At 45.2% G+C, this 21,410-nt stretch overlaps 4 protein-coding genes and 1 long non-coding RNA gene across 9 annotated transcripts in view; 2 read left to right on the top strand and 3 right to left on the bottom strand.

The window, feature by feature from the left end:
• The window catches only part of LOC114845513 (integrin alpha-M-like), an 11,006-nt gene extending 1,808 nt beyond the window's left edge, over window positions 1–9,198 (top strand). For both annotated transcript variants that reach the window (XM_041068464.2, XM_029133608.3), the window contains exons 2-30: window positions 1,062–1,164; window positions 1,241–1,344; window positions 1,426–1,496; window positions 1,586–1,700; window positions 1,814–1,941; window positions 2,039–2,181; window positions 2,431–2,581; window positions 3,714–3,864; window positions 3,983–4,056; window positions 4,218–4,332; window positions 4,612–4,751; window positions 4,826–4,972; window positions 5,053–5,265; window positions 5,345–5,478; window positions 5,586–5,725; window positions 5,820–5,971; window positions 6,054–6,179; window positions 6,277–6,350; window positions 6,448–6,589; window positions 6,664–6,762; window positions 6,833–6,912; window positions 6,993–7,079; window positions 7,191–7,260; window positions 7,346–7,444; window positions 7,556–7,636; window positions 7,990–8,100; window positions 8,184–8,297; window positions 8,389–8,499; window positions 8,625–9,198. In XM_041068464.2, coding sequence (XP_040924398.1) covers window positions 1,446–1,496; window positions 1,586–1,700; window positions 1,814–1,941; window positions 2,039–2,181; window positions 2,431–2,581; window positions 3,714–3,864; window positions 3,983–4,056; window positions 4,218–4,332; window positions 4,612–4,751; window positions 4,826–4,972; window positions 5,053–5,265; window positions 5,345–5,478; window positions 5,586–5,725; window positions 5,820–5,971; window positions 6,054–6,179; window positions 6,277–6,350; window positions 6,448–6,589; window positions 6,664–6,762; window positions 6,833–6,912; window positions 6,993–7,079; window positions 7,191–7,260; window positions 7,346–7,444; window positions 7,556–7,636; window positions 7,990–8,100; window positions 8,184–8,297; window positions 8,389–8,499; window positions 8,625–8,714 — 3,138 coding nt within the window. In that variant the 5' untranslated portion in view covers window positions 1,062–1,164; window positions 1,241–1,344; window positions 1,426–1,445 and the 3' untranslated portion in view covers window positions 8,715–9,198. The remainder of the gene's footprint in view (window positions 1–1,061; window positions 1,165–1,240; window positions 1,345–1,425; window positions 1,497–1,585; window positions 1,701–1,813; window positions 1,942–2,038; window positions 2,182–2,430; window positions 2,582–3,713; window positions 3,865–3,982; window positions 4,057–4,217; window positions 4,333–4,611; window positions 4,752–4,825; window positions 4,973–5,052; window positions 5,266–5,344; window positions 5,479–5,585; window positions 5,726–5,819; window positions 5,972–6,053; window positions 6,180–6,276; window positions 6,351–6,447; window positions 6,590–6,663; window positions 6,763–6,832; window positions 6,913–6,992; window positions 7,080–7,190; window positions 7,261–7,345; window positions 7,445–7,555; window positions 7,637–7,989; window positions 8,101–8,183; window positions 8,298–8,388; window positions 8,500–8,624) is intronic.
• LOC114845532 (uncharacterized) lies at window positions 5,075–8,282 on the bottom strand. The gene is made up of 3 exons (XR_003783906.3): window positions 8,144–8,282; window positions 7,475–7,567; window positions 5,075–5,213 (listed from the first exon to the last, which is right to left on the bottom strand). It is a non-coding gene; the product is annotated as an uncharacterized LOC114845532 (long non-coding RNA).
• A 56-nt stretch (window positions 9,199–9,254) lies between the features above and the next one.
• Window positions 9,255–13,579, bottom strand: LOC114845516 (transmembrane protease serine 9-like). Of its 3 annotated transcripts, XM_029133615.2 has the most exons (13): window positions 13,141–13,579; window positions 12,820–12,840; window positions 12,578–12,740; window positions 12,151–12,419; window positions 11,922–12,064; window positions 11,519–11,828; window positions 11,267–11,429; window positions 10,928–11,196; window positions 10,699–10,841; window positions 10,133–10,614; window positions 9,806–10,059; window positions 9,593–9,705; window positions 9,255–9,515 (listed from the first exon to the last, which is right to left on the bottom strand). In XM_029133615.2, exons 1-13 carry the CDS (start codon window positions 13,193–13,195, stop codon window positions 9,264–9,266), a joined length of 2,637 nt encoding a protein of 878 aa, XP_028989448.1. In that variant the 5' UTR covers window positions 13,196–13,579; the 3' UTR covers window positions 9,255–9,263. The 3 variants fall into 3 exon arrangements, with proteins under 3 accessions (XP_028989448.1, XP_028989445.1, XP_028989446.1); XM_029133612.2 differs by having other exon boundaries at window positions 11,519–12,064; XM_029133613.2 differs by having other exon boundaries at window positions 9,806–10,056; window positions 11,519–12,064.
• Window positions 13,580–13,710: 131 nt separating this feature from the next.
• Window positions 13,711–15,684, bottom strand: vkorc1 (vitamin K epoxide reductase complex, subunit 1). The gene is made up of 3 exons (XM_029133634.3): window positions 15,428–15,684; window positions 15,021–15,130; window positions 13,711–14,836 (listed from the first exon to the last, which is right to left on the bottom strand). Exons 1-3 carry the CDS (start codon window positions 15,613–15,615, stop codon window positions 14,625–14,627), a joined length of 510 nt encoding a protein of 169 aa, XP_028989467.1. The 5' UTR covers window positions 15,616–15,684; the 3' UTR covers window positions 13,711–14,624.
• A 489-nt stretch (window positions 15,685–16,173) lies between these two features.
• Window positions 16,174–21,224, top strand: mapk7 (mitogen-activated protein kinase 7). Of its 2 annotated transcripts, none has more exons than XM_029133610.2 (7): window positions 16,174–16,260; window positions 16,830–17,110; window positions 17,215–17,380; window positions 17,514–19,054; window positions 19,135–20,222; window positions 20,368–20,498; window positions 20,941–21,224. In XM_029133610.2, exons 2-7 carry the CDS (start codon window positions 16,834–16,836, stop codon window positions 21,086–21,088), a joined length of 3,351 nt encoding a protein of 1,116 aa, XP_028989443.1. In that variant the 5' UTR covers window positions 16,174–16,260; window positions 16,830–16,833; the 3' UTR covers window positions 21,089–21,224. The 2 variants fall into 2 exon arrangements, with proteins under 2 accessions (XP_028989443.1, XP_028989444.1); XM_029133611.1 differs by having other exon boundaries at window positions 16,212–16,321.
• Window positions 21,225–21,410: the final 186 nt, after the last annotated feature.

Here is a 21,410-nt window from a genome sequence, read left to right as displayed (position 1 = left end):
ATCAATAATAAAGCAGTTGTACACTTGGATTTTATCCTTTAGCTGCCTCAAATGCTTAACTGTAGTAATTGTTGCATCTACAGTACAGTATCACTGATTCAATAAACCTTTCTATGTGTTGTATAAAGTAAGTTTAATGTAATTATAAAATACATTAGGTGGAAAGCAACTAATGCTAATGTGTATATAAGTGTAATTTTGAGGTAGATTTCACTTTTGGAAGGTTTAAGGAAAGTGGACATTTGAATAGCAGACTCTAAGAGACTCTGTGCAGTGAGCACAAAGCAGCTCTCACGGCCAGCATGGATGTGCTACTGTGACTGATCAGTTGTCAGGACTGTGCAGCAGGTCTAGAGACAGGTTGGGAGTTGTTAGAGAAAGACACGACTAATGAATGCTGGATTTAAATAAAAAGCATGATGCAGTTTGGTAAAGCTGCCAAATGTGGGAACCCACCCCTGAAAAACCCAGATCAGAATGATCAGACAACAGCCTTGCTGTTTCTCACAACTAGAGACCAGATAACAGCCTTGTCAGTGACATACTTCCTGAAGCTGTCTGTAGGCTCACAAGTATATAAATAAAGAATATCCCATAAAAATGGAAACAAATGAATAGTGTATAATTATTCTATTATGTGACTTACGCTTTGACTTTCAAAAGCAAACAGTCAAATTTTAGTGAGAAAATGCAGAATGATTCCTTTCAGTGAAGCTGTTCAACAGTGTCTTGCTGTGTAACAGGCTTAACACATAAAGTCTAGTTTGTTTTTATGAAAGCAAATGCTGTGCCCAAAAGGGAACAAAAGGTTTGATTGGTGCAACAAGAAGAACTCAATATCTTTTGTTTTCTTTGTTTAACACTCATTCATCAAGTCTGACTGTGGCGCCACCTAGTGATGAAACGAAACACGAACAAACTTTAGTTCAACTCATTACACTCTAGAAATGAAGTGAAAGAGCTCCACCAAGACCATAGATGATATTTCACATCACCATTCCCACACAGAGAACTATAGGAGCAGTAAATCATGTGAATGGTTTGGTATTCTCATTCTTCAGCAGTGAAAGCTACGCTCTGCTTCAACATTGAACCGTCGGCTTGGCGGACGCTGGCAGAGGATGCTGCAGGATTTGGCTACCAGGTGGTGCAAAGGAGATCAGAGTAAGTCCTATGAAGCTGCATCTTCACACAGCAGGCGCTCATCCACCTTACACGGGTCTCTGCTGTTTTTCCTCAGCTTGCTCGTCAGTGCTCCACTCCACCAGTACTCCCAGAATAAAAGGGGGCAAATATTTAGATGCACCACTGCTTTCTGCCAGCCTATAGGTCAGATTGGTGCAGGTGGGTGACAGTAATTTGTCAGAACCATTCTTTTGCCTTAGATGTGGCGTGAACTGATCGTTTCTGGTGGTTTCTACTCAGTACCAGAGTATGCAGTGAACATGTCCCTGGGTTTGACCATGACGATGGACCCCAGCACAGAGGAGACCCTGGTGAGTTAGTCAGCTGCAGACCGGCCACTGTTCTCCTCAAATGGTTTGTGTAACGTTAGGATTAATCAGCATGTGATGGTGTCTCTCAGGCGTGTGGACCGACCATCCCCTTAGACTGTAAAACCATCACCATGTACAGCGGCGCGTGCTTCCAGATAGACCTGATGAATCACTTTAGATCCCCTTTCCCTTCTGCTGCTAAAGGTACAGGACGTGCAGTACAGACCCAGACAATGCAGGTTAACTAAAAGCACAACATGCTAAAGAGGCCTGTATTCCTTTGCATTGTGCTGATTTCTATCCCATCTCTTTTACAGAGTGCCGAAATGAAGCAGACATTGCTTTTTTACTGGACGGTTCAGGCAGTGTTATCGCTCAAGATTTTACAAAAATGAAGGTTTTTGTGAAAAATCTTGTTGGTGCGATTCTGACGAAGGACACACAGGTGCAGTACTCATTAATCATTTTTCTATGAATAAATCGTTCCATGCAGCATGAAACACATCTGTGTTACTTTTATTATTCCTTTTCTTGTTTTGCAGTTTGCTGTTGCTCAGTTCTCCAGCCGTACTGTAATCCATTCTTACTTTGATGATTTTTTATCTGGATCATGGAGTAATAAAGTCAATTCTATTAGGCAGCTAACAGGAGGAACTAATACAGCTGCAGCAATCTCAACTGTGGTGTAAGTACTGTTATGATGCTTCAACTCCTAACTTCCTTTTTGCACAGGAATTTTATTAAATTCAAATGTAAACACTCACTGATTTTATTCAAAACCAGGGCTTCATGAAAGTTAAACATACTGTATTCATCGTGATTAATAAACTGTTTTCTTTTGCCTCCTCGTGTCTAACAGCTCCATCTTCTCCGTATAATTCACCTATACAGTGTATACATTCTAAATGCATTAAAATCGTGTTTCTGTTTCCAGACAAAGTATTTTCACAGAAACAAAGGGCTCCAGACTAAACGTGAAGAAGATATTAATAGTGATCACAGACGGAGAATCTCAGGATGGACGCAACTTGCAGAGTTCAATAAATAAAGCTGAGAAAAAAGGAATTGTGAGATTTGCTATTGGAGTAAGTTTCTCAGTTGGATTTGATTTTACTGTGCTTTTAGTCAATGGAACAAACCAAGCAGCCACATGTGCATCTTAAGGGGGTTGTAACATTAAACAGAGTCTAGTTTTCTTGGCATCATTCTCTGATCTGGGTAACTGGTATCATGAACTGGGTTTTCAGCAGGCTCTGAAATGCATAAAATGTATTAGGAGATCTTTCGACATTATGTATTATTTATTGTAAACATTTGTTCCAGTCAGGATCTAGTTGGGCTAATTGGAGTCCCGGGCACTTAGCTCCTCCATGACCCACAAGAGGGAAGACGGTTGACATGATGGATGGAGTGTTAGCCGCATACACTACTAATATTTGTCACGCAACAGGGTGAAGAACCCAAAGGCACAGCACTCAGATCATAGTTAATGGAGGTTTAATGCAGAATCTAGGTCAAGGCAGGCAGAGGTTGGTACACGAGTAGCAGGATGAAGACAACGGTACAGACAGAGATCAGGCAATGGCAGACAGTCTCCAAGCAAGGGTGAATCCACAAGGCAGAGTCCAAAACAGTACAGACAGGGAGCAAGCAAGGCACAGTCAAAAAACAAGACCCAGGGTCGGTACACAGAGGACCTACTCGGGTGAATGCTAGAGAGTAGACATAAGGACATGTGGCAAGTGTGAGGAATACTAAGGCTTATATGCATGCCCTGATTATGGATTGACTACAGCTGATGAGTAATGAGAACGCAAGAACTGAATGTATATGGCAGGGCAGGAAGTGACAAAATTAAAAGAGGAACTGATGACATATGACAAAGTAAAGCTAGAACTAAGACTGGCAGGAACAAAACAGGAAATACCAATATAACACAGGGAATGGCAAAAGGTCCATCCATGAATCCATGAATATTACTTCATGATACAGTAGAAAATTCTATTAGAAATTCTATTAGAGAAAAAGTTGTTGCTGATCTTGATAGATTTTTGTTTAGCATGTGTCCTTTTCTGTAATCTGAATTGTTGTTATCATGTTGTTGTTGCTTCTTTTTAAAACATGATTTTGTTCACATTATAGAATTTAAATATTGTGAATAATTAATATTAAAAAATAATCTTAAATTTGGATGATCATGATTTTACTGCTTCCCAGGTGGGACGGGCCTTCTACAGTTATGATGCAAAAAGAGAACTGGATACTATTGCATCTTCACCCAGTTCAGAGCACGTGTTTCAAGTGGAGAGCTTTGATGCCCTTGACAAAATAAGGCAGAGTTTGCAGTCCAAAATCTTTTCTATCGAAGGTATGAGTACACATTTAACTCTAAATCACTTCACACGCACAACAACAATGAAAAGCATTAAACACAAAATGCATCTTGTGTCCATTGGTTATTGCACTAATTTACTTTCCTGTTGAAGGGACTCAAAATACTGGAGACTCACTAAAAATGGAGATGGCTCAAGAAGGGTTCAGTGCTGCTTATGTGCCTGAGGTAAAGATCAAACCTAGCAACAACACAGTCCTGAGAACATAAAGTCACATACCAGACACCCATTATTAGCTGAAAAGCAGAAAACAGACATGTTTATGAACAGAAAACACTTTGTCTTTGTCTAATGTTTAGTGATGAAGATGTCTACCTTTAATTTGCAGGGGTTTCAGATGGGTATTGTTGGTGCCAATCAATGGAGAGGTGGCTTCTTGGAATACAAAGGAACAGAGCAGCGCTTGTTTGAACTTCAAAACATAGAGTCTGACAGTTATATGGGTAGGAAAACTAAAATAGATACGCATGCTTTACTGACCTATAGCTAAAGAGCTATGGCACCTTATTATGATGCAAAAGAAGGAATACACATAAGTGGCAAAAGTAGCTAATACAGTATGATGGTAATATTTTAATTGATATGACTTATGTATTTTAATTTAGAAATTCAGTAAAAGGCTATATACATTATAGATCGTTGTCTAATTGATACCTAATGGCTGATCAGTGGTTAAAGGTCAAAGGTCAAAGGATGAGTCAGCTGTGGGCCTTTCATTCCAGGTTACTCTCTGGCAGTTGCTAACACCATTAGCAAATCCCCCCTCACAATTATTGGAGCCCCAAGATACAAGCACAGAGGAGTGGTTATAACAGTTTACGCAGACAGGGGATACCAGGACATTGAGCCGCCTGAGAGCCAGGTGGGTGTCCACGAATCACATGTAGTCATAGGAAAATTCAACCATCAACTTAAGCACTTCTGCTGCTTGTACAGATTCAAAGTGGTGAATATTTTGGGGCAGAGCTTTGTGCCATGGATGTGAATCGTGACAGCGTCACCGACCTAATTCTCATATCAGCGCCAATGTACAAGGAATCACATCGAGAGGGAATCGTTTACGTTTGCACTTTAACTGTTCTGGTAAATGAGTTTGATTCAGCACTGATCTCTAAATTGTGCTTCTTCATTCAAACCTGCTCATTTGTTCCTTTTGTCATTAGAATGTGATATGTGATTTTGACTCACCGGTAATACTGAGAGGCGCCGCATCTGCCAAAGGAAGATTTGGGTCTTCTCTCGCTGTGCTGCCTGATCTGAACACAGACGGGCTCAACGATCTGGCAGTGGGCTCGCCTTTGGAGGACGACGGTCAGGGCAGCATCTATATATTTCAGGGAGAGGCAGGAACAAGAATCAATCCTACTTTCTCACAGGTGAGCAGTTATAAAAAAATAATTACCAATGACCAAACAGCTTTCAGTTTGACTAACTACAATAATTTGTTCTGTGTAGAGAATTCCTGCTTTTGAAGTTCAGTCGGGACTGAAGTTCTTCGGTATGTCGATCAGTCAGTCGACCTTCGACCATAGCGGGGACCGTCTGCCTGACCTAGCCGTGGGGTCAAAGGGACGAGTTGTTCTACTCAGGTACGTTGATGTATAGTGTTTATGAATCCAGAACACCATCATCAGTAGAAGCTGGATTATTAAACACAGCAGCTGGTTGTTTTTGTATTTTCTCCCGTTCTGTCCAGATCAAGGCCCATAGTACTGGTTAAGGGTTCAGTGTCGTATGAACCAAACCAAATTCCTACTCAGAATGTGGACTGTTCAGCACCACTGAAAAGCGAAGCGACACTCTGCTTTACCATGACCTCCATTACTGGAGCCCAAGGTTCTGACCTCTTTCATCGTCCATCTGTTACTGTTCATCTGCATTTATGTGAAGGATGAACCTTTTAATTCAAATCTAAATGATTTTATTTCAGCTCAAGCCATGATTAATTACATTTTTACACTGGACGCTACGCGTAAAGTTCCAAACAACAGAGCGTATATCGCTAAAAAACAACGAGAAACGTCCGGGTCAATTACCATCAATACTGGAGAAAAGTGTGTAAAACAGAGCTTCTTTATTGAGGTGAGTGTGAGTTGTTGTGCTGTCATTACTGCATTAATCAGACGCTGGATCACAGCCAGAGCTTTTTGTCCTCTTTTTGCAGCCTTGTCAAGAAGATGTTCTCAATGAACTCAGAAATGAGCTCAGATTCACTTTCGATGGTTTACCCTCCGCTGATCAACTAAGGCCAAGTTTACACCAGCAAGCTCAAACAACCAGCTTTCATCCTGTAGGTAACTTTAATATAAGGTTATCGCTCACTTTTGGCCTTTGAGCTGATTTGATGAAAGGTCTCATCACGCTTTACTTCATTCTCTCTTTTGCAGTTGGGCTTTGAGGTCAACTGTGGCACTGACGGGAAGTGTGTGGATAAGCTTAAAGTGGATTTTAACTTCAACGGGTGAATTACAAACGTCAAATCGATGCTCATTAAAATTGTTTATTGTAGGTCAGACACACGATAGGGATGTAAACTCTAGTTTTTCCCTTTAACACAGTTCCACAGAGGTTAAAGTTGGTATTGATGAACTCCTGGACGTCGTCATGTCTCTGGAGAACAATGGGGAGAACTCCTACAACACACGTGTCATCCTCACGTACCCCCCTGGACTCTCCTACAGGAAGTTCACAGCGCTTAAGGTGAACGATCGCATCAGTTCAGGCAAGATTTTCAGTCGAATACGTGCATTTGACTTTTACTGTCCCTAACAAAGGGAAGGATTGAGTGCAACTCCCTGGACAGCGACGGCGGCATTCTGCGAGGAAGGACAGAATGCACCGTGGACAGGCCGATTTTCAAAGACAGTTCTAAGGTTAGTTTGTAGGATCTCTGCCTGCAGCAGACTGTGACAGGAAATCTAACTGGTCTTTGTTTGCTTCTAGAGCTTTTTCACCGTCTCTTATGGGATTGACACCAACAGTCAGCTTGACAGGAGGATTTCTATCACTGCAAATGCCACCAGGTTCTCTTCCGCTAGCTGCCACACCATGCACATATCCATGTAGCCAAAAGTAGAAGTTAATATGACTTTTGTCTTTGTAGTGGGAATCAGGAACACTCCAGTTCAAGCGAACCCTACAAATTACGAGAGATCGATGTGAAATATAGTGTTTTTTTGACATTTGAAAGGTTTGTACTGATCAAAAACGAATACATTAAGGACAAAAAGTGATTCTTAATGTGATAATATATTATATAATTATATAATGTTAATTTAAAGATAAGCTTGTCTCTTTTCAGCTCCATCAGCTATAGCAACTTCACTTTTGGAAAGAATGATTTACAGAAACCATTTGAACAATTTATTAAGGTAAGATATTAGAATCAGAATTGTTTGTAGTTTTGTATTTGGCCCCTCAAATAACCCACTTTCCTTTTTTTTCTCCCTCTGTTAGGTCACAAACCACATCAGAGCTCTGAATTTCACGCTTGTGATCAGGGTGCCAGTCGCGCTTGGCGATAAAGACATCTGGGTGGAGTCCAACAATTTCCAGGTAACAAGCACTGACTCTGGTTTTGTTCACCTGCCGTCTTTGTACCTTTGTCTCCAGCTGCGGTACACGGGGTGCACGTTGTTGAACTGACATGCGTTGGCTCTGCTCCAGATTGAAGGCTGCCTGAAATACAAAGAACAACCACCAGACGTCCAGGACTTTGTCCCTCAAATACAGAAAAATAAGACAGTGGTGAGTCTGTTTGCATGAAACCTCATTTCCAGAAAGTCTGAGACCTTTCACTTGTTTAATTTTTCACCAACTGACTAACATTTCTCAAATGTTAGTCAGTTGCTCAAGGCCAGATTACAAAGTTGAGTTTTCACCATCTACAGTACATAAGACTGAGAATGTGGGGAAATGTCTGTGTGTAAAGCACACAGAGCTGAAACCACTGGTTACACTGGATGCCCTCAGAGACCTCAGCAATGTTCCACAAAACCTGTGATGAACGGCGTGGTTGCCATGGCGACTTAACTACCACTCAAACTGCAGCGTACAGGGGCTTTGTCATTATGCTCCTGTTTCCTCTGCATCACCAACAGGACTGCTCTGTAGCGAGGTGCAGCGTGTTCAGATGCACTCAGTTAATGGGAAGGCAGACGGTGAAAGAGTACAAAATATCAGCCAACCTCAGTTCACGGTGGATCGAGCAGGTAAACGATGCGTAAACAAGTCGGGTTCTGGGCTTCGTCTTACTCCAGTGAGATGTTACATCAGGCTCATGCATCTTCAACAGATCGGACTTCCTTCTGCCAAATTCCTGCTGACCAGCACAGCCAGTCTGGAGTACGACACACAAGAGTACATCTTCTTCTCCACAGGGTCCAACAACAGCCCTCCTGTTCGCAAGGTCAAGATAAGTTTTGTTTAAAGTTAAATTGTCTAACTTGCATTTTAGGTTGGTGGAGGTTCAATCTCAATTCTGTAACTTCATCTCTCAGATTGAAGCAGAAGTAGAAGTGTATCCTGAACCAAATTTCACCAAAGAAATAGTTGGAGGGTCTCTGGGAGGGTTGGCTTTTCTGGCCCTGCTCACCGCTGGTCTGTATAAGGTGAGACACGTGCATTAAACAGCTTTACGGCATTAGTAAAGATTAATTCACTTCTTATATATTCATGATGCAGCTCTAATAATATACATGTGTTTTGAGATAACCTTTGTGCTGCATCTTCTCAGGCTGGGTTTTTCAAGAGTAAATACAAGAACATGATTAATGAAGCAGAGCAAGAGGCGGATCCAGGCGCTGGCGAGGAACTGAAAGCATGACATCACTTTAGATCTCAAGTGGCCGTTAACATTCTAATATTAGAAGCATCGCTGTGTGAAATCACACCCAGACACCAAGATTATTTACCTGTACCTGTGCTGTAGTTTGTAGTTTCAACTCGTCAGAAGCACCATGTGTTAACATTAACAACAAAAATCCAATGTAATTGTTTAATCATTGAAACTGTACATAAGGGGGATTGTTGATTGATAAATAAATTTTAATTTTTATATATATATTTTTTTTATATATTAGTTGCTTTTTGTAATGTAACATTGTCTAGTTGTGCTAGAGAAAATGTATTAAGAAATGAAGTGTATTTGTTACAAATTATATGAATTTTGAAACATTGCTTAATGCTTTTGTGAAATTTATTGGAAGAACAGTTGGATTTACGTTTTAGGTTTACAAATGACATTTGTAAATAGAAAAAATAACATGAATACAAATAAATATTGCAATTATTAAACTCCTTTAAATATACACACTGCAGAGATGGTTTTCTCTCACAAGGCCTTTTCAGCATCATATAAATAAGAGGCCCCGCTTCATGACAGCAGACACAGGGAGGTGATGGGGACGGCGAGAGAAAGCAACAGGGAAATTGGGAAATGTGGTGAGTTTCCTGTTGCAGCTGCTACAGGAAGCGACACCATGTCAAGCGTCTCCTTTATAAAGTGTCTGAATTTTGAAGTTCTAGCAAAAGCCTGAAGGCCTTTGACTGCAGACGTTACCACAGCCACCTGGAACCAGGCGGCGTCTGAGTCCGACTGGCACAGCACCGCGCCGCCCCGATCCCCCTGTGAACAGATGAACAGGTTCATCACCTGAGTGAGGACAAACAGCCTTCAGGGACACTGATGGACTCATCATGTACCTGCTGAAGATCTACAGTGTTAGTGCAAAGGTTTTCCAGATCAGACACATTCTCACATCTTGCCACTTGAATTTCAAGGCTTCGTAGACCTGATCCATCTTTAGTTGCACCTACTAAAAATGGAATGGAAAAAAAAAAAAATCAGTAAGTGATTCATAAAATAAATAAATGTGCATTGATACAAGGAAGTGATGAGGTTTAATAGAGCCTTGCCTGCGCTGGCCTTGCCCCAGCCCACCACCCAGCAACGGCTGCCAACATAGTGCCTGTCGTCATTAATGTCCACACGGATCGGCTGGACATGATCGCTGATGTTGGCGGGTTCGGCCAGTTGGACCAGTGCGATATTGGAGCCTGACATATTGCTGATGGTAATGTTCACCACAGGCAAAGGTATCGCTAACTCTGCAGAGCCACGTCCCCGACCCAGAAACACGCTCCACTCTGTGATGTCTGCTCTGAGGCTGCTGGGAGGAAGAGAGGCCCCTTTAAAAAGACACAGTCATCATCCACAAGTACTTTTTGTGGTCATATACTTACTCAGAGAAGCACTGGGCATCAGTGAGGACGAAGGTGTCAGACATCAGGGTTCCTCCACATTTGTAGTTGGATCGTTTGTAGAGGCCGACCATCCAGGGCCACGTTCCTCCAGGAACATCCCCGTACGCCGAGTCGCCTGGTTTACTTGTCACGGTAGATGCTGGAGTCACTAGATCTGTGAGCGTGTTAGGTTCTGCAGTAGTCGTCGTAGTAGTAGTAGTAGTAGTAGTAGTAGTAGTATTAAAAGAGTGTGTTAAACCAGGGCAGGTGTAGCTGCTGTCAGCATCCGGCCCGGTGGAGGTGAAAAGGACAAAGCCTGGCTTATCAGAGCTGATGTGGGAGTCGATCCAGGACTGGTACCAGGACACTCTGGAGTAGACTCCAGGGAGCCTGGGTCGAGCGCAACCCAGACCAAAGCTAACTATCCCAGACTGGACCCAGATGGACCCCTGCTTGCTGAGCATGGGACCTCCTGAGTCGCCCTGTGAAGAGTGGAAGCCACTGACCATCACAATCAACCACAGACGATGACCAAGAGTTAATCTACTGCCAAGAAATCAGCCTACCTGACACGAGTCCTTGCCTCCGGACAGATCACCAGCACATATCATGTTGGGTGTGATAGTAAAGGCTCTATTGAGACAGCTGCATTGTCTGTTCCCCACAACCGGCACCTCCACTTCTTGAAGAGCGTCGGGGAGGTCGTACGCTGATGTGGAGCAGAGGAGAGCGGAGAGGTGAACCACACGTCCAGCTACGGGTTCCCTCAGACCAAGCAGAACAAGCAGGAGGCACCTTCCTCCTGGACCGCTCCCCAGCCGGCGACCCAGCTCGCGGTGCCGTTGACGAACACGCTGCCGCTGGCCGCCAGACACGCGGGCCGGACGCGGTCCGTGAACTGGACCGGCGGCGAGAGTCGCAGCAGAGCGATGTCGTCGCTGTTGCTGCCGCCGTCGTAGCGTGGATGCACGACGACTCTGGTAACGGCTCGGGACACTTCGTTCGGGTCGGCGCCCTTCAGGTTCTGACGGCCAAGAACAACCACCCATCCAGCTGCATTGGTACTACAACGGAAATGAGGTTTTAGGAGGGAGAGCATCGTAGAATCAGTGTGCAACATATTCCGGTACCTACTTGAGGACGCAGTGAGCAGCAGACATCACCCACTCTCTGTTTATGAGGGAACCGCCACAAAGGTGGCGGCCATACCTCTGGAGGCTAACTTGCCAGGGCCAACGCCCCGGTGCAGCATCGGCACCTCCAACGATCCTGGTGTTCAGGGGAGCAATGCCACACACTGGAAAATTGAGAACTTGAAATAACTCTTTAGGAAAGTCCGGTTGTTTATCCACTCCGTGTATGAACTGATGGACACACAGTGCTTACGTTCAGCACTCGACGTGCTAGACGATAGAGCTGCGCCTGATCCTGTGTCAGTATCAGCGTTGGCACTGGAAGCAGGAAGCGGCACACCAAAGCAGCTGTAGCCGGCGTCGGCATCCGGCCCGGTGGAGGCGAACAGGACAAAGCCCGGCTTCTCGGAGCTCACGTGAGCGTCGATCCAGGACTGGTAACGAGACACTCGAGTGTAGACCGCCGGGAAAGTGGGTCGAGCACAGCCAAGGCCGAAACTAACGATGCCAGACTGGACCCATAAGGAGCCCTGTCTGCTCACAATGGGACCTCCCGAGTCTCCCTGAGGACGTGCAAACGACACGAGGACGTCACGCGCGATGTCGGACGCGTTTCCGCAAAAAGCAGACGAGACCTGTGACGCGAGGGCGTCTACCTGACATGGACCTTTGCCTCCCGCCAGATCACCAGCACAGATCATGTTGTCTGTGACGGTAAAAAGCCCATAGAGACAGTCACACTGTCTGTTTCCCACCACCGGCACTTCCACTTCCCGCAGAGCTTGTGAGGTGGGCGGACCTGAAACCCAGGACATTGACATGCCACATACTGTGTGTGCCTTGAACCACAATTCAACTTCTAGTCGTATTGTTGTGCTCCCTCACCTTCCTCCTCGACCGCTCCCCAGCCGGCGACCCAGCTCACGGTGCCGTTGTTGAACACGCTGCCATTGGCTGCCAGACACACGGGCCGGACGTGGTCCGTGAGCTGGACCGGCGTCGACAGTCTGAGCAGAGCGATGTCGCCGTCGCCGGTCGCTCTGTCGTACGCCGGGTGCACCACGATTTCAGCGACGCCTGTCGACGCCTCGGAGGAGCTGCTGCCGCCCTGGTTCTGCCGACCCAACGTGGCGGTCCAACCCTCTGGGTCCGGGCTGAGGGTGAAACACACTGTTTGTTCCCCCCTGAATCTTTTCAATCTGCCTCGAGGAACTTCAAGAATTTCAATCATGCCGCATGGCTGCTTATGCAAATATTGGCTAAACCCGGCTTGTATTTTAAATAAGCATGAAATGAAGGCTTGTGTGACCACCTGGAGAAGCAGTGAGCAGCAGACATCACCCACTCTCTGCCAATGAGGGAGCCGCCGCAGACGTGCTCACCGGACACCTGCAGACTGACCAGCCAGGGCCAGCGGCCCGGCGGCGCATCTTTGCCTCCAACTATCCTGGTGTTGAGTGGAACAGTGCCACAAACTGGAAACAAAGGCATCAGGGACATTAATTCATCAGAAACTAATGCAGGTGCAAATGTGGAAATATTAGTTCATCTTACCAGCAGCGTGGGCATGTGATACTGAAAAGCAAAACAGAAACGGGTCAGTCGTCAGTCAAAGCTACTTCAGCCAAACACCAGTATAGAACTGAAACATCAGGAACAATTAAATGAAACAACCTGCAACCCATGATTTAAAAGCAAACACACAAATACATCTGTGATTAAATATTCAATATAATATTTAAAGCTCATTGTGAGCTTTGAAATATATTTACTTATATTAAAGTAAATGTACCTATATAAATATACCTATATATTTATATATAGTATTTAAATCAGTCACAGTTAATATCTAGTATTTATGAGCGCATGTCTTACCTGTGGATAAAAGGCTTGTCACAGTCAGCGCCCAGATCAGTCTTCTCGGAGCCATCGTGTGTCTGAAGTGTTCAGGTGTATCAGTCTTTATAAGCCACAACGTGTCACTCCCACTCCACTCAAGTCAAGGAAAGTTCAACAGTTTCCTCGTTCAAGCAAGTTTTTGGGAAAAATAATATCCCGTAATGTAACTCGATACGTACAACAGCTCCCTGAGCAGACATACAGTAAACAGAGGAGTTCAAGGTTAAGCGAGATTGGAATAAAGTTGGATGGAGTTCTATCTCATGCGCTTGGACAAAAAAATATCAATAGAAAAACAAAGCCTTTGTTAAATTCTAGACACATACTGTAGGTGGAGTGACAGGAACTGGATGGTTCCAGGCTACACCTCACTCTTGACAGGGACATCATTTTAGACAACATTTGGCCAATGCCATCTAAATATGTAATTCATAGACGAAACATTTCTGGCAGCACATTGACTCAATAATGCAATTCTAACGGAGACGTGCACAATTTGAAGAAGTCAAATATCAAATACTTCTAAGTGGATAAAACACAGAGCGCTGCTATTTCTCGTGTCTTTATTGAATATGCTCATACAGCGAGAAGGTGGAATTAAGTAATACAGTTCATGCAGAACACTGGACTTCTTAAGATTGATTATGAACTAAACACTCATTTGTGGCTGACATTTTAGTTTTGCATTATGATTTCTAGTATTTCTGCCACAAATCACAAAGTAAGGCACATCATTCAGGAGGCAAACAAAGAGTTGAGAGGCGTCAAATCAAATGCCCACACAACAAAACAGGAAATTAGATTCCTAAAACTATTGACTGAACATATAGACTAAACTTAAAGTGACTAAAAGCAAAACATACAGCAGCACAAAGAAACCAGCACTACAACTTGAAGGTGTACAAGAAAATTAGAAACTAAACTCAAAATGGGCCTTAAAATGGGCCAGAAAAACTAAACTTAGTGAAACTAAAGGAAGGGCAAAATTCATACAGAGCACAGAGGAAACCATCCTAAATTTAAGGAATGGAAAATGAGAACAGGTCAAGTGAACAAGGTACAGGAAGAACCTGAAGATCCAACGGTGAACGGAAAAAGTCTTCAAACGGCAGCTGATGCAAACGAGCAAGATTGAGAAAGCTGCGTTTAGGGAAGTGTTCAGAGTTGATTGTTAGGTGAGAACAGCTGGTTGTGCAGAGGTCATGGGAGCAGCCAATCATTAGAGGTGAACTGAAATAATGGGCATTTGGCTCCATCTACTGACAAGACTGTGTAACTGCATGTTGTCGCCTTGCTAAGATGGACTTATTACAGTGTATCCACTTCAAGGATTTCACAAAATGTGCGTGTTAGAAAGTCTGTATTTAACGTCAATGCACAGAAATCTACAAATATCAGATCCTGCGGGACTTCAGCTCAGCAGACAGAAAAAGGAAGGCGTTGCACTCCGCTGGTACCTTCTACCGTGTCTTATCCTTCATTGCTCCAATCGCTCGCCTTCGCTTCAGGTTGGTGAAGAGCAGCGCAAAGTTGACGACGTACGTGGACACGCAGACCATGCAGAAGTCCCCCAGGACAAAGGCCAGAATAGAGGCAAGGTAGAGCGACCCGGCCACAGACACCCAGGAGGAGAAGACCAGAAACATGGCCGCTCTTTTGGACAGCGTGAGCCCTGCAACACAAAGCCAAACACCTCCAGTCCATCAAGGATTACATGAGCATCCTACTGATGGATCCGTTTCCCATCTATGAAATATGCAATTCTGAAGCAGGTCCAGCTCTGGTTTACCAGCACGCTGACTTGTAATTATCATTCCTGTATAACTATACTGTGCAGAAGGAAATAAAAGACCAACCCAGGCCCATCTGTAGAGTGTAGAATATGATGCCAAGCACACTGTTGGGCTGGTTTAGAGGGCTATCTTTGGCCACGAAGAACTGGACCAAACCAAAGCCACGTCCCCATCTGCCAGAAAGAAAAAAAAACAACAGAAGTAGAGAAAACTAAGACATGAGAGACGTGTTAACATCAAATAATAACGGTGCACAGTGAAAGAAAACATGTCAAAATGACAACGTTCATTAGACATTGTCAGAAAACACAGACTCAGACGGAGCACTTTCAGTGGAATTTAACACGTGGCAGTGAGAGAGCGCCTCGGGGCTGCCATGAAGTGTGCAAATGTCACGGGACCACGTTAAATCTGGAACATGAAAGCGAGGTCGAGGAGGTGCGGCTTTACTTGTGTCTCGCCAGACGTACCTGGAGGTAAACACCTTGGAGCAGCTCACAGACTCCCCCAGGTCGCACATCGCCCTGTAGTCCGGGTTTCTCTCTCGGGACAGCTCGACGTGAAGCGCGTAGACGGACAGAACCAAGCCGAAGACGCACAGAAACGTGCGCGCTTTCCGCTCCCACTGCGGCATCCCGTGAGCGCCGGCGCACGACATGTCGTCCCGCTACGCCTGAAGACGCTTTGCCGTCCACGCGCTGCTCCCGGTGAGGGCGGCGTGTTGGGTGAGCGAACGCTCGCCTCTGATTGGTCTGCTCGACCTTTGCACCGCGTTTCATTGGCCACTCGGGTGCAGATGTTGAGTCAGCCAGATGTGTGTTTACTGTGAATGTGGACTTCACTCTGTTTGGCCAAGTACTGTGTAAAGTGAGGGCTGCATTATTAGCTATTAGGTTAACAAAGGTAAACTGACACGTGACGCTCGCTATTTTGGTCTTTAAATATGTACTAAATAAAAAATACAACAATCAAATGTTTTAGAAAATTGATTGTATGACAATAAAGATACACTCAATTCAACTGTACAGCGATTGTCAAGAAGCAAGAGAAACGATGTGACACACAAATTTACACCTTTATTAGTAAAATATAAAATGGCTCATCCATTGAGGCACAACAAGTTAAAAAAATACGCGAAATGCTGCAAATTGTGGAAAATGACGTCACCGCCAGCCGAAAACAGAGACTCTACTGTTTCCTAAGATCCCGCCTTTGCTCTCAAACGTCCGCCCATTTCATTGGTCCGCCTCCTGTCAATCACAGGGAGTACGGAACTATAGGAGGAAGCGACAGCCAAAACAAGGTATAGCTGCTCTACGACGGGATTAATAACCGTATTACGAATGCTTTGGTTGGGCCAAAAGGTGAACGCTTATTCCGTTTAGAGGAAGCATGCCTATATGTTGTTGTGTTTGGTTATTTAACCGAAAGTGTGTGGTTTGATGCCCCTTGCGTCAGGTAACTAGCCGACGCCCCTGCGCAAAGTGGGTTAGGTCTTTGTGGTGTGTTCGCTGTACTGGGCAGTGAAACACTGGTGAAACGTTCCCTCGGTCTCTGTCCGCTCAGGTTCGTGTAACTACAGCCGGACTGTGTCCTGGAGGCGTGTTTTGGTTGGGAGCTACAGGTTTTAGCCGCTCCAGGCCCAGCATGTGTGAAGTTGCAGGGCAGCGTGTTGGTCACGCCTCGTTTCTAACCTGTCAGCTCTCTGTGATGTTTACAGTCAATGTGTCAGATTTAAAAATGACAATACGGGTATATGTAGTTTACAAAATTAAAATTTAGCATTGATGTTAGTAGGACTTAACTAATATGCTATAGATTATATTTAAGAACCTGTAGGATGATTTAAACCACTCCTCTTATACTTTACAGAAAAATGACAACTAAGGAGGTTGTAGAAGGTAAAAACAACCAACCTGTGGCCATGTGCCCTGAAAGTATAGCTGCAAACAAAGGCAGAGAAAACCCCAACCAGCGTGGAGTGCAAGCGGCAGGAGGCACAACAGACACCAGCACAGCGGCGAAGAACCTGGCCTTGTTAAAAGCTCGCTCCCTGGATGTGAAGTTTGATGTTGGAGAGGAGTATGATATTATAGAAACCATTGGTACTGGGGCCTATGGCGTTGTCTCATCTGCCAGGAGACGGGATAACGGTAATGAAAAATGCTCATTCTGTGTGTTTGATGAATCCGAGAAAACTCGAAACATTCCAATTCAGCTTCCCAGTTATAAACTAGATCATTGTTCTACTCCACAGGCCAGCAGGTGGCAATAAAGAAGATATCCAATGCTTTTGAAGTGCTGACAAATGCCAAACGGACCTTGCGAGAGCTAAAGATTCTCAAGCACTTCAAGCATGACAACATTATTGCCATCAAAGATATCCTGCAGCCAAACCTTCCACATTCTGCCTTCAAGTCTGTGTATGTGATTCTTATTTTAACTGTGTAGATGTATTAATTCGCCCATGAATGACGTAGGCACAATCAAGAATGGTTATGTGGAATGTGTGTTCGTCTAAGGCTTATCTGATGCTCCTGTTCATCACGTGTGCAGATATGTGGTGCTCGACCTGATGGAGAGCGACTTGCATCAGATCATCCACTCGGCCCAGACGCTCACCCCGGAGCACACGCGCTACTTTCTGTACCAGCTCCTCCGTGGCCTTAAGTACGTGCACTCTGCCAACGTCATCCACCGTGACCTCAAACCCTCCAACCTGTTGGTAAACGAGAACTGCGAGCTGAAAATCGGTGACTTCGGCATGGCCAGGGGTCTCAGCTCGCACCCCGAGGAGTCTTATTCCTTCATGACTGAATATGTGGCAACTCGATGGTACCGTGCTCCCGAACTCCTGCTGTCTCTAAATCACTATAGTTTGGCCATAGACTTGTGGTCTGTGGGCTGCATCTTTGCAGAAATGCTCGGACGCAAGCAGCTTTTTCCTGGGAACAACTATATCCACCAGCTCCAGCTTATTTTGTCTGTGTTGGGAACTCCCACTGAGGATATAATTGGTGCTATTAGGTCAGACAGAATACGTTCTTATGTTCAGAGTCTTCCACCAAACTTTGCTGTGCCTTTGGCCAAACAATACCCACAAGCTGAACCAGAAGCTTTGGACCTTTTGGCTGCCATGCTGCGCTTTGACCCTCGTAAACGAATCAGTGTGACTCAAGCTCTGGAGCATCCTTACCTCGCTAAGTACCATGACCCCGACGACGAGCCGATTTGTGTGCCCGCTTTTGATTTTGAATTTGACAAACTTCAGCTGAACAATGAACAAATTAAAGAGGCCATTCTGATGGAGATCCAGGACTTTCATCGGAACAAGCAGAGCTGTCGGCAGAGACTGCAGTTCAGACCCATGTCGAGGGTGAGCAGTGGAGCTGCAGCGCAAGGCAATAACCAGCGTGACGTTCAAAGCTCGGCGGCCAATCTCACCAAATCCACACTGGTTCCCATGGCACAGCAGCCACAAGCAGCACAGCAAATGAGAGTAGGGAAATCTCAACAGCAACAAGAGCAGACACCAGCAGAAGGGAACCACGCATTCACAAACCAGCTGCAAACACTTAATAAACCTACGACTTTTTTAGACCTCTCTCCACCTCGTGTGACCCACAATTTGCCTCACCTCTCCAAAACTGAAAGCTGTCCAGTTGATGTGGACATGCCCAGTGCCAACTCTGATAGCGGTCAGTTAGAGACTATAGACTTAACGACTCCTGTGTCTGGTCAAGATGCAGCCTCGGAGGCGATGAGAGACGGAGAGACACAGGAACAGCTCACCAGCGGTCAGGTTGCTCTGACTCAGCACACCAAAAGCCAGGCTATGGCAGAGGCTACCACCAGTATTCCTGCAACACCAGCACAAAACATGACACCTTTACCCACCACTGTGCCTTCATTTTCCCTCTCAGCGGCACAGGTCCAGTCACTGTCCCAGTCCCTTTCAAAGTCACTGTCCAAGAATGCCCGGCCTCCTCCAGGTGCCGCGGAGGGAACTCGAAAAGAAGGAGCAATATCAGAGGACACTAGAATCGCACTTAAAGCAGCTATATTGAAATCATCTCTGAGAAATAAATGCAGGGGTGGTAAGTTTATTGTTTTTATATTCTTAAAAATATTATTGACCTTCCACCCTTTTTATATTAATTGTCTTTCTCCATTCCAGATGGAGGTGCCTCTGTTCTGGGCCTGGATGTCAGTGGAGCAGGAGGTGCGTCGTCCGCCCTGTCTTCAGCTCCGGAGTCGCGCCGGCCTGTCACAGCCCAGGAGCGTCAACGAGAGAGAGAGGAGAAAAGAAGGAAGAGGCAGGAGCGGGCGAGAGAGAAGGAGAGGAAAATGAAGGAAAAGGAGAGAAGGGAGGGAAGGCAGGGCGACTCGCTGGGCGGGGTTCTGTTGAGCGACGACGACAAAAGCCGCTTGCAGCGCTGGACAAAGATGATGGACAGCCGCAATGAGAAATCTGTGAACAGTGATGGAGCCCAGAACAAAAACTGCACCGTGAACATGCACAGGGGTGTCTCTATTGCAGATAATAGTCAAGGAGGACAGAACAATAAAACAGACACTGAGGGAAGGAACCTCCAGTGTCACGCGCCAATAATCCCCCAAGTTAAAGACCTATTTCAGCCTCCCAGCACCCAACAACCGTCCTTACTTCTCCAGATGAAGCAGAGGAAGACTTTGACCAATATAGGTGTTGCTGTAGGTGGAGGCATGGACGTGATGACTGTCACCAGGGGCTATATTGAAAACGACACAATGAAACCACACGATGAAAGCAGGCAGGTTGGTTTTAGCTGTTTGGGAAACTGGAGCACGCAGCAATTGGAGGCAAAGCCACAACAACCGCAGCCAAACAGAAAAGTGCAGCCTCTGACGTCGGCCTTTCTTCAGTCACAGGGCCAAACTCAAAGCCAAACCCAACCGGACCCCCAACCTCAGTTACAGCTTCTTCCCCTTGAGAATTTTTTGACTAAAACGCTAAGCACCAGTGACACAAACGGGAAGGTGGATGTCGTGCAACGGAAGAACTTCAACTCTCACCTCAACCCTTCAACTACGAGTGCTGGGTCCATGGAGAAGCTGTGTCTGTCTGTGGGAGAGAAATCAGGGCCACCGACGACAAACCCCCTTTGCGGGGATCTGGGGGTCTCGCAGCCCCACCCCAGCTTAGGATTCACAGACACTGGGCAGCAAGGGCCCTCCATTGCCCCCGACATCCATACAGTCACAGTGCAACTGTCAAAGTCCCAGGTGTGTTTCTAGGGAATAGACCACGGGTGTTGTATTACAGAAGCTTTACACGCATATTTATTTTTTTCTACGTCACAATGTTGTGCTTCTCTCAAAGTCGTACAAAGATCAGTTGACCCAGTTGCTTCTCACTTTTTCTTGTCAGGTAGAGGATGTTCTCCCCCCAGTGTTTTCAGTCACCCCTAAAGGCAGTGGTGCTGGGTACGGTGTGGGCTTTGACCTCGACGACCTTCTCAACCAGTCTCTCTCAGACCTGCAGCACTGTGACCGGGACAGGTGAGCTCTATTATAGTGTGGTCTTAGTCCTATGGGATTGCATCACATCCCCTTATGTAATGAGTGGCCAAAACACTGGAAGCGCCTCTTGATATAATACACGAAAGCAACAGCTTCACCACTGTGATCTCAATGAACAGAAGTATCACCTGACAACTGAAACAAAAACGAAATTAGATCGTACAGGTTTACCTAATACGGCTCAGACAGCAGTATAAGTCTCTAAAAGAAAGAATTCACACCTAAAATAATTACCATGGGTTTAATGCATGACTGCCCCTGAATGACTGCACTGGTTTCAGTCAGGTGTCTCAAACTGACCAAATGAAGGAGGTGTCGTGTGCAAACATAACATTGCCCTTTTAGTAAATGATTTAGTCAACACAAGGTTTGCTTCTTACTGGTTTTGTTTTTACTGATATTCAGTTTTTTCCCCCATCAGTTTTGACTCGGCCCCTCTTTCCGCCTCCCTCTTGTCTGACTGGAGCGAGGTTCACCGCATGACGCCGGCTGATCTGGAATCTCTGCAGCAGGAGCTGCAGCTTGGCTCTCCCATGATCCTCTCTGACACCATACCCCCAGACACATGATTTTCCTTTATTGGGGAACTTGGACAAATTCAGAAAATGTTTGTTTAGCATGAAAGTGAATGGATTTTAATAGGTGCTGCCATTTTTTTAAAGCCTTTGACATGCTACACTAAATAATAAAGAAACTGAAATGTTATTGCCTGTGTCTGCTTATGAAATGAAGGCCTTGAACCAAATGCCTCTTGTGCATTTATCATTCAGTAATAATGTCCATAAAATGAATGTCTGAATCACCATCTGGTTAATAAGCAATAAACTCGCAGCTATTTGCTGATAAACTCTGCACATAGACACGTACATCAATTCAAGTTGCTCATCGTAA

Source organism: Betta splendens, chromosome 19 (assembly GCF_900634795.4).
Source record: "Betta splendens chromosome 19, fBetSpl5.4, whole genome shotgun sequence".
In the NCBI taxonomy this organism is placed as follows: domain Eukaryota; kingdom Metazoa; phylum Chordata; class Actinopteri; order Anabantiformes; family Osphronemidae; genus Betta; species Betta splendens.
The sequence above is the reverse complement of the archived record's forward strand: the minus strand, read 5'-3'. Positions and strand labels throughout refer to the sequence as shown.